This window comes from Rhopalosiphum maidis, chromosome 1 (assembly GCF_003676215.2).
Source record: "Rhopalosiphum maidis isolate BTI-1 chromosome 1, ASM367621v3, whole genome shotgun sequence".
NCBI classification, from domain to species: Eukaryota; Metazoa; Arthropoda; class Insecta; order Hemiptera; family Aphididae; genus Rhopalosiphum; species Rhopalosiphum maidis.
The window spans coordinates 56,327,991-56,342,723 of NC_040877.1; the positions used below are offsets into that span (position 1 = coordinate 56,327,991).

Genomic DNA, 14,733 nt, shown 5'->3' on the forward strand with positions numbered 1-14,733 from the left:
TTTTATCGACAGCCGTCGATTGCACACGTTCTTTTATTGCTATTATCGTTACTATAAGTAATTCAAAATGGAGTCTTGTCCTATTTGTTCTATAACTATTAAACGTGGCCAATTTTTTAACTTGTAATAATATTGTAAAAATTTGTTTTGTCCGGAATGTGTTTCTAAAAAAAAAAGATGTAGATTTTCTAACTAGTGCCAACAAGTCGTCACTCGTGGACGTGTCAAAATTGTTCCAAATCAATGATGTTCCTCTAACAGTTTGACTTTTCATGTGCAATTGCCCCACCAACAAATGACAGTAATTCTGACACGACTGATTTTAATTTATTTTCGTTAATTTGGACAAATAGTACCTTACCTGTTAATTATTGTAATTCACATATTGGTTCTTATTTTATTAGTATGCTATCTCATCTTAATTTAAACCAATATAATTATATTCGTAATCTCAATAATGTGAATAATGTTAGTTTAGGTTTAGTATTATCCAATGTTCATGTTTCTAATGATCCTGATCCATAATCGCCTGTTTCTGCCTATAATGGCCAAGATATTGTTAACTTTTTTGCATCTTATTTTTTTAAGGCCTATTGTAATTCTACTCATACCAATTATCGAAATAATAACTTGATGATAATACTATGAATTCAACCATTTTATTTAAAAAATTAACATTCACTGAAATATAATATTTAAGAGAACGTCGCATCCGCATGTGATGTCTCTGTCTTATGCACGTACGACATAGTCAATTTTCGTTCACCAGTTTCAATAGTATGCTTTTATTTTTAATATTAGAGTGAATTGACCTATTATTAAACTTTTAGGTAAAAACATTATCTGTGTTCTTTCGTTGGTTTTTTACGATATTTTAATTTTTAAATGAATTATGAGAATTTTAAAATATTTATATTTTTTATACTCATAACTCACTTAAAAAAATGTTTTTTCAACCAGCATTTTTCTGAAAACGTTGATCAAATAATTATAAAATATGGCTCATTAATTTACTAACCATAATTTTTTAAATTGAAGTGAATTAGTTAATAATTTTAAATAAAATTATATAGAAATGTAAGATTTATGTAAGAATAAGGTATCCATTTTTTAAATTTACTGAATATCCTGAAAATTCTGATAGTCCCTTACTCGACTATAGGTACAAACAATATAGGTTATAAATTATAACTTATAATCATTTGGAATAACAAAATAGCCAATAATAAATATTTGGTAAATATTTTTATACCATATTATAAATTTTGATAAATTGGTTGTGTTCAATTTTTAACCATAAAATTACAAAATATACATAATATAAAAATCACTATATTAAAAGTTCGTGAAAAGTTAATTTGTTAACTAAAAATATTTTAAGCAAATCGTATTATTTATTTGAAAATTAAAAGTTATTAGATGTTCATTACATCATCCTGTAAACCTAAAAGTATAATACCAACAATCCCTGGATGTTTATCCAAAAAAATCGTGGTACTTTATCATGATACAAATATTGTTAAATTCGTATTCAATCAACCTAGGTTGTAAACGTAACTCACGAGTTCTGTATTAAGCTACATAAAAAATTGTAATTTATATAATATATAAATCAATTATCGAAGACAGCATTAAATCTGATTTTCCAATACCAAGGTTTGCTTAGAATCGATTGAAATTAAATACTAAGTATTTGAATAAAAAAAGTTGTGTTCAGAGCACATTTTCACAAACGGCGTTATGAAATATTAATATGACAATTTCAAAGTTTAGATAATCTGAAAAAAATCTGGTTAAGGTGGAGAAGTGGTAAACTATAAACTAAGAAAGGTGGAACAACATTTTAAATCTTAATTAAATAGGTAACAGTTTTCTTGCCATTAATTCACCTTACTGAGTTAAAAATAGTTTAATTTTCGAAAAAAATTATTTTTTAATCATTTTTTTAGTATTTTTATAAGTATAGAGTGATCACAAAAATACAAACAACTCTTTGAATAAAATAAAAACACCGTACAATTTCAGAATCACATGCTCCATAATTAATTTTTTTAACAATTATTGTTAGAATAATCACACTTTATATTTTACCATGTGTAGTTTTTGCTTTCTCAAAATTAAATTCTTAAATCAACACACATTGTTGTGTTTTAAAAAAGAACAATATTTATTTTATAATTTATAATTATTATAATTGAGCAGGTCGGTGTTTTACGCCTCGAAACAGTTCATATTTACATGCCGATAAAATGCACACACAAAAAAAAGATCAGGTTACAGATAGCTGGAAACCCTCAGGCCGCGGTGCCGTACCGTATTTCCGTTCTCGGCTGACTGCTATTGTTATTTTATTATTATATGAATATAAACAAATTACTCGTAAAAATTTATTTTTACCAATTTCAAATCTTTAAAATTTTGAAAATCGGACGACGTGGTGACACTCAGAAGGTATTTGGAACAACTCTGTGAAAAAAAATTGGAAAAAAGTTAAATAACGTCGTCACAAAATGGGTACATAAAAAAGGCCTGTCTTTTTATATATATATAAGGATAAGGATAAAGGAAATATATAATATATTTATAAGGATTTATATTATAAAACAAGATTATTAATAAAAATAGACATTTAGTAAATTATAATGTATTTATTTTTCATTTTTTTGCACATAATAAAATTAATTTAATTTATTAAACAAAAATTATAAATGTTTAATAATATTATCATTATACCTATAATGAGGCCATAATTGAAGAACAATTTATTTCAGGTGGAGTTCACCCAAATGTTTTAAATATTTTAACGAAGATATTAAATTGATTTTGATAAAATAGTCAATATTCACTGCTAAACGCTAACCGTGCATTTATTAAACTCTAATAAATAACATTTTGACATATAATTGTAATCGTTTATCTATACTTATAATATGACTTTGAAAATTATAATGTGCATATGGACTCTTTTTTCACATTTTGGCGATTTTATTTTTCAAAGTCTAGTTAATGAATTGCAAGGTTTTGTATCAACACCCTTCCAACCATCTAGAATAGCATTGAATGAAGGGTATGGTTTTTCACATCTACAGCAGTTATGAGGATCATTAAAATCTATATAATGAACCATAAATCCTACTCCATTTGTACACGCAAATTGACCCTAAAAATAATCAAATCATTATAAATACGTAAAATTTTTGTTTACTAAAATATATTACTTTTTCATTAAACGATGATTGAGTATCTGCACACCAATTACTCGTTTGGTTTGGATATAAACACATCTACATTTTTTTTTTTTTTTTTTTAATAAGTAAAAATAAAAAATATTTATAAATATTAAGATTTGATGTTTTAAATATTTTATATTTATTTATTATATAAATGACTGTAATAATTTCAATATAAATTATATAATTAAATGTATTATAATCATGTAGTGTTTAACTAAAAGATACAAGATTTATTATAAATACAAATTATATCGTGTTCGAAAATAAGCGAGTAGGTAGCAGTAAAAAACGAATCAAATCGATAATATTGCAGATGAGAAATTGGAAAAAAAGGAAACAACCATTTTTACAAATTCATCTGGATTAGGATTAAGATTATTGAGACTTAATCCACTTAATCCCAAAAATTTTTCTGAGAGGGAGAATTAAATTTTAGATTGATTTCATCTTAATTAGTTGGACGAGTTATTAAATTATTTAATTTAGAAGTGACATTCGAGTATAACAAACTAAAAATATCTTTAAATAATTATAATATTTTGAGAAAAATTAATTTAAAAGTATTATTGAAATATTTATTAAATATTATCGTCATTCTATCAATATTTGGTATAGTTCAAATGTGAATAGGTTTCTTGAAAATAAGTTTGAATATAATTAGTATATATTATGAATTATATTATGATTTAGACTTAATTTTAAACAAGGCTTTTAAAAATGCTGCATTCAGTTTCCTATAATTTTTAATTTTATACTTTTTGTGAAGTCGTTTTTAATTTTTTTTTTTTTCAAAAATTATATTTCTCAGACTTTTACTGTACCATTATGATCTTTCGGGTAATTACATGAACATATTAATAAGCAATAAACAACTTAATAAATAAATAAATATTTATGTTACATTTTTTTACCTGTTCAACATTCAAGATCCAGGCATTTAGTGATTCGTCAGCTGATGATGGGCTTATTCTAAATTTAAAATATGTTTTTTCTTTCGGAAAACCTCCCAGTTTTAAGGCTTCTTTGATATTATCCTAAAAAAATAAAATTGATTATAAGATCAAAATCTGCGATTGATTGATTGATAATAGTATTTCAATACCAATGTATAATTTGTATCTGATGCACTCATTGGAGCTGTTCCGATATTTTTGAATTCGTCAGTACATCGATTAAAGGCTACTAGATCAACAGTGTAGAAATCCAAATAAGAATCTATTTTTTTGATATTCAACCCTTTAAAAATATTTAAAATAAAAAATTATACTATTGGTACTTATTCAAACGAAATGTAAAACCAATATTTTTGTTTGAAAAACATAATATTATACCTCTAAAGCATGTATTTTTTAATATACATGTACCATAGACTTACAAAAATTATTTATTAAATTAATTTCATATTTCGTCTATTAATAGTTTAATATTATTTGTTTACAGTTTATAAGTTTATAACGTTTCGTCAATATATAATGTACTATACTACTATCGCAATATTAATACAGTAAAAATTATACAATGCATCATATTATTCATAATATATAAGATTTTGTTATTTGAGGATAATTGAATTTATAAAATTAATTCGATGGAGATGGGGTATTTTTTCGAGGCGAATTGGATGTAACACTCATTATATTAAACTTTCTTGATATTTCGAAAAATGATTTGAAATTTACATTGAAATCTGTGAAGTAATTGTTGTATATTTAATTATTAACTGCAAATAACATAACATTAAAAGTAAATTTTAATTCTGTAACCAATGGGCAATGATAACAGGTTACCCTATGTTTAAACAAAAATATATTCGATATTTGTAAGCCTAAACAAAATTCGTGTTTGGCTATGTGATCCATTCTATAGCTCCCTATATAATGGTATAATGGTAGAAAAGCAAATCTATGAACACTCACTAAGTCTCTAAAAATATGTATTCAAAATTTAGTGCAAATATTATATAATATCTATAGACTTCATATAAATGTAAACTGGTTATTTACGTATATATAAATATATACAAAGATACTCACATTTTAACGCTGGAAAGATATACTGGTCTATTAGAGATGATCCATATAAACTAAGGGCAATTACCAAATCTGGAAAACATCCTCTCATCGCCTCAAGATATTTTTTAAAATTTTCAGTAAATTTCGGATATTCTATGGATGTATACTAAAAATATGAAATATGTTTTAATAAATATTAGATAAATATCAACAATTAATTTGTTAAGTATTTAAGTACTTGTATATTAATTATATTATGAGCACAAGTCGAAATCGTGAAAACCTCAGAAATGTCGATACAAAATACGAACTGCCTAGGATACTTGGAAAAAATAAGATATTTTGGATGTTTTCCTAGCGGCTAACAAGTCTAGTTGAGACCAATCTCATTTAAGCAAAACCATAACGTCTTAAATACTCTAATATTAAGTATAAATAATTATAAAATAAATATGATTGTTCAAATATAATTTAAATACATATGATTAAATATGCATAAATAAAAATAAAAAAGATAGATAAGTGAGTATTTCTATGCTGTACATATGGTGTCAAATAAGTCACTATTATAGGTGTTTTAAATTTAAATGTCTGTATAAATAACAACTGGCTGTACATTGAAAATAAATAAATTTATTATTAGATTTTTTACTCAAGATAAATTAGTACATGCAGAGCGTTGAGATAAAAAAATATGTTGGTTAGGTTAAGAAAATAAGTTTTCCAGAACTCGAGAAGATACAATAATTAAGTGAGGCATTGAAAATATTAGTTAGAACTTATGTTAAAATTAATCTACAACTGTAAATAAAAATAGTGGCTAGTACTCGACTTGGAAAAATTAAAATAGGAGGATTCTGTTTACTTTTAAAAAAAGAACGTCCCCATCTATTGTTAAACGCTATTAATCAGTGGGGGCTACCCCCACACTCCCTCACTAAAACCATTCTTCAAATCATATAAAAAAATATTTATAAATAATCAATTTAAAAAAAAACATACAAGTTAATATAAGACAGGTAATAACTGTACTTATTATATTATATTATATTATAATTTATAGTTTAAATAATATAATATCAAACTCAAAAGGATTATAAAAATTAATAAATAAAAATATCCATTTTTAATTATTTATTTAAATAGTTCCATAAATTATTGTTAGTATATCCAATGTTTTTATCTTCCAATTTTATCCTTTATTTTTAAGTTTGATCTCTTCAAAATTCTAAATAGATCTATTTTGATATCAAAAACACGTACATGAAGTTGGCACCCCCACCAAACAAAGCGGGGTAGTTGGCACCACGGACTGAATTTTGCTCTGTCGCCGTAAAAAACGTGTTGCAAATTTTTTTATCAACGTTGCAAATTAGTTGCAAAAAAACGAGACCGATTTGGAAACGATCGGACAAATTCGGGGTGCCAACTTCACCCCGAATTTTGTATCAAAAATCACCCTCATTTTTAAAAATCAAAGCATTTAATCGAAAACTTATCATGAAATCATTTAAAAAAAAACACATCATTATATAATCATACATTCGTCGTTCCACTCAAAATCTAAAATACAACAGAAATACGAGTATATTGTTGAGATATTTTATATATATATGAATAATTATAATATAAGGATATGGCTATTCCTTCCACCTGCATATTAAACCAATTAAAAAAGATTTATATATTTTGTACACCTAAAATATAATGAGAAGATAAAATACAATAATAACGATAAATTAACTAAATTTGGTAATTAATAGTCGTAATGAAATCTTATGATAAAAGTCCCTACGATTTCACCCAAATGAGGTTGGTTATAAATAGATTGGCCAGGCAGAAGCCGAAATATGACATTTTTACCGCAAGTATCTTGGTCAGTTCACGCGTTTTATCCGAACATTGCTGAGGTGCGCCCGATTGTTACTATTGCCCGTAACATATAATATACCTACATATTAAAATTCTTATTTGATAATCACAAAACTGTGTCATTGTGTCTTACGCTATTATTTATAAAATTATCAAGTATTTAAATATTTTATAATGCTAAATCAATGTATAAGTGACCATCAAATACATTTTGATTAAATTATAATTCATAATTATAATAATGAATAATTACGAAAATATAAGTTTTTTAAAACAATAAACTATTAAAAAGTCAACAATAAAATAAAGTATTTAATACTTTCAAATAAAATAATTTAAATAAAGTTTTTTAATAATACTTATAAAATTATATTCAATTATATATATAATATATTAAATTAAATTCTGTTTAAGTTTGATTTATTTACTATTATAACTTATAATAGTTATACACAGATGATTCGGAAAAAATTCTAAATAAATCATTTTTTTATAAATAAAAATTTCGAAATTAACTAAATATACAATAAGATACATATCTTAACTTGATTAATTTATAGGGAAATTCTTAACAGATGCTTTTATTTATTTAAAAATTAAATGTAAATAGATTCATACATCATACTGTAATTCTGAAAGTATTAAACCAGAGATTTTTGGATGTTGGTCCAAAAAAGTCTTTAAACCTTTCATTTCATTTGAAAAGTTGGATCCTCCATTAGACGATTCATATTCAAGCATTGTAGTCCATTCTGCTTGAGTCTTGTAGAAATAGTATACCATTACACACTTACGATTTTTCAATATAATGTCTAAATATTCTATATAAATTTAAAATACATGAATACATCAATATCTTTTATTATTTACAGTCTCATTAAGTACTCGTACATAAATATTCTCAATGCCTGATTAACCATAATATAATATAAACATTAAGAGAACGCAACAACCGCACGTGTTGTATCCGTCTTACAAGTATGTAACACAGAAAATTTATGCTCAGCAGATCACGTTTAACTCCGTTAGTTTAAAAATTATAGTGAATCGAGTGAATCGACTTATCATAAACTTGATGGTAAGAACATTATTAATTGTTTTCGTATATTTGTTTTTTACGATTATTAAGTCAGTTGACTCAGTTATGAGTATTTTTAATTTATGCTATATTATATACGCATAACTTGCTTGAACATTCGTAAAAAAAAACATATGAACACAGATAATATTCTTACCTTCAAGTTTCATAATCATCAAGACCGTACTCAAAACACATATTTGTGTGAGAATTCATGGTATAATAAAAAATAAAAATAAAATATTTCTAAATTTCTATGTTTATATAATTTGAGAAAATTACAGGAACGGGGAAGTAGAATTCTTAACCTCTTTCAGGAGTAAAATCTAATAACTCAGTACTAATGTTCACAGTTGAAGAGTATCATATATTAACCGAATACCAATGAAACAATATCGATTTGATATTTATCTGTTATATTTTCAATGTATTTACATATTAATATAGTATCGTAATACCTATTCTATACGTAATATTTAGTTTGAAGTAAAAATTATAAACTCTCCAGCTACAAATGATGTGGGACAATTTTAAATTTAAATTTAATATAAGTGTTTATTGCAAATGTGTTGTGTTCACTATTGCTTCTTTTTAAAATTACATTATTTTTGAATCTTAACAAATGTTTTACTATAGTTTATTTTATTTTGCGGGACTCATTAGGGTATCAATATTTTTCAGCCCGATTTATTTCATTAATCCAGGCCCGATTAAGTTTAAAAATAGAATTTTTAGATGATTGATTGAGTTTCATGTTCCGTCCTAGACTACAAATTATATTTGCATACTGCATTAGTAAACAACAATTTTGTCAGGATATATAATATATTATATATTATATTATATTTTACCCATCGTCAATATTTTTTTTTTCATTATAGAGGTATATTATGCCTGTAGTAATTTAAAAAACATTATTATATTACTATAATCGTTGTATATATAGGGATCGCCAATTTGATTATTTAAATTTATGGGAACTCCGTCGAAAATTATGCACGTGCATTCTTCTGGTATGTCTGTAATTTTGACATCCGGTAAACCACAATATTCCTCGACGGCACCATAAAAACAACATGACGATTTTCCAGGCCCTGAAGAAAACCAAACAATAAAATCATAATTTTAATATTTTTTCGTGCACAATATTATGCATATTTAAAAATATAGCACAGATGTTGTGATAATTTAACATAAAAAAATGTATGAATAAATAACACTTCGAATTATAGTGGACTGTATAATAATGTTTTTATTGTATCACCGCGAGTAATGATTTCGCACAGGAATTCACAATCGAACTGAACTATATGTTATAACCTTATAACGTAATATAATTAATTATTAGGCAATATACTCTACCATCGACTTCAGTGCCAACAACTGACTTATATAAAGTTTATATGTATGATCATATCCTTTTATTCGATCTTGTAAAAGAGATAGAGGCACTCTTATTATCGTTAGAAATAATATTCCCCTAACTGCATCTCTTTAACTTAATTAAAAGTTAAACATTTTTTTAAGGTTTCTTTTAAGGGGACGTTGTACCCGCATGTGTTGTCTCCGTCTTACTCACGTAGATTGAAATATATATTGATTATAAAAAAAAAAAAAAGTGTCGTGTCATATTTCCATTTATTCCCAGTACCACACAATAATTGTCGTTGAATGTAAAAATGTAAATCAAAAGTAATATCATCATTTCTATATTTAAAATCAGAGTTGTCATTTATTAGGAACCATCGTGGTTTTTCAGTTTCTGGAAGTTCTTAATACTTTTAAAAACTAAACAATGAGTAATGACATTCTAAAGAAACTATCACTTAATGGTGTGATTTCATCTAATGGGTAGAAATAAGTGTTATAATTTATCTTATTTTATTGTCTCATTTCATCTATTTTATAGATTGTAAGAATTCAGAAGTGCATTTGCTGTTGTATATTAATGTGCCACTCATCTTTTGTGCACGGATATATCCATAGTAATATATTTAAACAGAAAGCTCACCTTTTTGATTTTGAGATTGTGTATGTATTATTAAGATAAGAATAATACAAATTAAAAGTAAAGGTTGATAAAAGTACATTTTTATTTATTTTGTGAAATATACAGAACTAAAATTTTATCTATAAAAAACAACGACAATATTATTATTTTTTATTTCAATAAACTGAATACAAGTTTTTATAATTAACTATTTATTTTACCTATTCTGACAAAAATGAGTTTTAATTAAATCATATAAATTTTATCTATAAAATATTTATACTGAAGTTATTTACACAATGAGTATACCAAGCGAGTATTTCACAATTCTGTAGGTAAATACATACTGCATGTACATACATTTTATTATTTTTGATTTAAAATAGATATTTTAGTATTTTACAAACTGTATAATTAGTAATTAATAACTGTAAAGAGGATTGTCAAAATTGTCTTTAAAACAATAAATAATTATCAAATAAATTTAAAAATTAACATTATATTATCACAAGTGGACAATTATAATTTCCAAATATCACATAATAATTTAATATAAGCATAGAAGTCTTAATAATTATTATCGGCGTACACGTATAATAAGGTACAACATGTCTACAATATTTAAAAGGGCCAACTATAGTAACTAACATACAACGATACTCGATAGATATCGTGTTAACCGCGTTAATGCGTCATCGTGAAAATGCACCGTGATGAATGCGTCCAATGTTAAATCATTGCATACAGGAAGCGGGAAACAATAAATATCATGAGTGGTATCACGTTAAATAGATAAATAAATAAAAAAAATGTATAATAAAACTTAATATTAATATTGCGAATAAAAATCTACGGCGTATTGTGGTACAAGCAGAATATATATATATATATATATATATGTATATAACTCAACGTACATAACCAGTGGTCACTTAGATGTACGCGTTCTAATAGATTACGCTGCGTGCAATGTTGTACGCGAAAACAGCGTGTGTGTGTGTGTGTGTGTGCACGAGTCGAGTAGCGTTGACTCCAAAAACTGCACAGTTTTGATAAAATACAGTACAAAACCACACAAGTTTGGTAAGTTAAAACTACACAATTTTAAAAATTGTCGTATTCAAAAACCGCACAGTAATAATTTCGACACCAAAAAGGTCGATAAAAAAAACGCATATGTTTATGTATAATTGATTATTTATTTTCATTATTCTCAAATTTCATCAAAAAAAATTTATATATTCAAAAATTTAAAATATTAATTTAAAAAAAATATGAAACTTTCAAAGTTTGATTGGTTGAAACCGACTGCCGACATTATTTATAATCGTTATACAATCTCCATCACGTAAAAATTCTTTCAAAATTGAAACAAATGCTCCTAAAAATAAATAGGCAACTTTAGTGGCAACTAAAGACAGACTTGATTATTGTACAGTACTTTTCTTATAATCTTATCTTTTCACTAGTTTCACTAAAAATAGTGTGCGGTTTTAATCCGTTCTAAAATTCTAAATGTGCGATAATTTATTATAAAATGACCGATAAACTGTGCAGTTTTTGTCTATCGACCTTTTTATAGGGTCAAAATCAAAATTGTGTGGTTTTTGGATGCAACTTCGAGTAGGTAGGTACTACGCAGAGACGGCAGCCACCTGCATCGGCGTGACCAAGCCGACGCGATTCTCAAGCGTAAATGACTTACGCGCACCGTATGACCATCATCTCGTCTCGGTCGTGTCTGCGTCCGGTCGCCGTCGTCGTAGATGTTGCACTCCATCGCCGCACACCCACGGATCGACACTGCTGACGTTCGTGTTTCACGTGACCCCCCCCCCCCTTCCCCCCCCCCCCTAACGGAGACCGCGACGACAAGAAGAAGACGGTTATCACAGTCATCGCCACAGCCGCGGCCGTGTCGTCGTTAGCGCGCCAACCAATATCCGTGTTCCGTACACGATTTTCGCGAACAACGTTACACGCAGTATATCCTATTTATAGTTATTAATTACCTACTATTTATACAGTTTGTTAACTGTCTATTTCAAATTAAAAAATAAGAATTTATGTAGGTACTATGGCATTATAAAATACCTTTTATATAAACATTATAAATATACAATTTAGATTATTTAATTAAATACACGTTGTTGTCAGGGTAAGTAATATAGTTATAAAAATTGTACCTATATACAGTTTATTGAAATAAAAAATAATATTTTCATCGACCCGCGTGGATGTAATTTTATTTCTGCACATTACACAATACAAATAAAAATGTATTTTTGTCAACCTTTACTTTTAATTTGTATTATTCTTATCTTAGCAGTACATACACAACCTCAGAAAGATCTAAAAGATAAGCTCTCTGTTAAATAGATTAACAAAAAAAAAAATTCGTCATTATTATAAGTCTTGAGCGGAGATAGTCTGACAGCGCTCAGTCTATATCGATAAGTATTTTTTATTAAACATTCATTTGGTATTTTAATACATAAAATTCGAATTTAGGGCGATTAGTTTATGACTTATAATTATCTAAAATTTTGATGCGCGGAGTGGAGTGGTACGGGGTTACTCCATAAAATGTTTATCCACTACTCCGCTTGTCTAAACTTTAAATAAGTATAAGTCATAAACTACTCGCCCTAAATTCAAATTTTATGTATCAAAATATTCAGAAAATTATTCTGATTTGAAATAAGAAATTAAAACTCTATGTTGTCTTTCAAAACAGTAAAAAACTTATAAAAATATAAGGATAAAAAAAATTTAAAAATATAATTTGTTAATAAAAACGCTGTTTTTTAATAACTTGAAACTATGTAGAAAAATATTTTTGAAAACATGAATACTTTTTGAAATAATGAGTGTTTTATAATAAAAGAATTACCCCGTATACGTCATACGATATGCATATGATTTATAGAATCATATACTATATGTTTTTTTGTAAGTCTCTGGTTTGTATTACGCTGTATCGACATAATTAAGTATTTTTATCGTATTTTTCATACCGATCTTACTGAAACAAATATAGTACTTTTGAATTCTTACTGATTATCTATGGAAATGAGTTATGACAACATTATTATCTTAATACTTTATCTTAACTTCTCCTTCAGAACGATCAATTTCATTGCATTTCACTATGCATTAGTTTGTTTATGAAAAAATGGTACCTATAAAATAAGTGTTATTGTTTGGTTTTTAGGACCTGGAAGATCGTCATGTTTTTATACTGATTTTCGCAAAAGTTATTGTAATTTCTAAGAAGTTCCAGTTACAGACATACCACTAGAGTGCACGTCTTTAAATTTCGATGGGATTTATGTGGACTCAGAATATCAAGTTGTTCAAATCGATCCACCAATTAATTGCAGTAATAATTACATAATTATATAATTATTATACACTGCTATTAAAATTAACATAGGCGTAATATATTATATATTATGATAGGTTTAATACTTACTGATGCCGCGCTCGGCCCTCACTCAAAAGTATAAAAATGAGACGAGGTGCCTTCACGACTGTGAGTAGGCAACCGAACGTGCTGCGCTACTCACATAAATAATATTTAAATAGAACAAAGATAATAATAATAATATTTATTTGAATATGATAAAAAAGTATATTATATAACCTGGCAAATGCCAATGTCGAAAAACAAATGCAAATAAAATCAATAATACAATTCCTATGTTGGCTAGACGCAATAATATAAAATGACAATGATAAACGCCTACGTCGACTTTACACAGTAATACAATAATATAATGATTGTTGCCTATTTCGGCCAAATGCACTATAAAACAATAATAAATAATTAGAGCCTGTGTCGGCTAAACGCAATACAAAACAATAATAAAATCAATGAAAAACGCCTATGTTGGCCAAGATGCAAATAATGCCAATAATACAACAGGTGTATAAAATAAATAATAAAAATATAAATAATAGCCCGTCGGCCTTACACAAACGAATAAATCGCTAGGTCGATCAAATACTCACAAGTGACTAAGTTAGGTGGCGGATTTTATCCCAACGCGGCCGCATCGGGGACGTAATATAATATAATAGAACGGTTGTACAATAAAAAAATAACAGCCCGCGTGCTACGACCTGGCCTCAGTCAGTACGATGAACTCAAAATGCACTATGCATGCAATGGCGATGATACAAATACGAAAACCACGACTCACAATAGCTGCTGGTACAATAATGACCACCCTAAAACTGGGGGAAAATATTAGTGCGTTGTCAATATAATTGTTCGAACGATAATTACCAGACAGCTTATTCACAAAATCACAACGTGGTTTTCAACGGCAGGCATGGAAAACGAAAGACGAAAAAACTGAAAAGCTCCAAAAAACACGTACAAGAAAAAAAAATGATAGAAAAATGGAGGACGAGGCGCCCGTACGCTCCGGCTTTTATAACCTTTCAGCCAAGTTCAATCTCCACAGTGTCAACGCGCACCAAAGTGCAATGAACTTAGGCGACACTGCGAGAATGACTTGACTGAATTGGACACTGAACATC

At 27.0% G+C, this 14,733-nt stretch overlaps 1 protein-coding gene across 1 annotated transcript; it reads right to left on the reverse strand.

Moving 5' to 3' along the window:
* Nucleotides 1-2,764: 2,764 nt before the first annotated feature.
* LOC113549527 lies at nt 2,765-9,282 on the reverse strand. Its single transcript, XM_026950873.1, has 7 exons — nt 9,122-9,282; nt 7,736-7,938; nt 5,267-5,411; nt 4,336-4,469; nt 4,145-4,267; nt 3,219-3,284; nt 2,765-3,160 (listed from the first exon to the last, which is right to left on the reverse strand). Exons 2-7 carry the CDS (start codon nt 7,898-7,900, stop codon nt 2,993-2,995), a joined length of 801 nt encoding a protein of 266 aa, XP_026806674.1. The 5' UTR covers nt 7,901-7,938; nt 9,122-9,282; the 3' UTR covers nt 2,765-2,992.
* Nucleotides 9,283-14,733: the final 5,451 nt, after the last annotated feature.

Excerpts from the sequence above, each read along its gene's own strand:
- LOC113549527 (XM_026950873.1), bottom strand. The coding sequence starts at position 7,900 with ATGGTATACTATTTCTACAAGACTCAAGCAGAATGGACTACAATGCTT. Across the intron at positions 3,285-4,144 it reads GGATCTTGAATGTTGAACAG|ATGTGTTTATATCCAAACCA; the intron begins GTAAAAAAATGT and ends AAAAAAATGTAG. Across the intron at positions 3,161-3,218 it reads AATCATCGTTTAATGAAAAA|GGTCAATTTGCGTGTACAAA; the intron begins GTAATATATTTT and ends GATTATTTTTAG.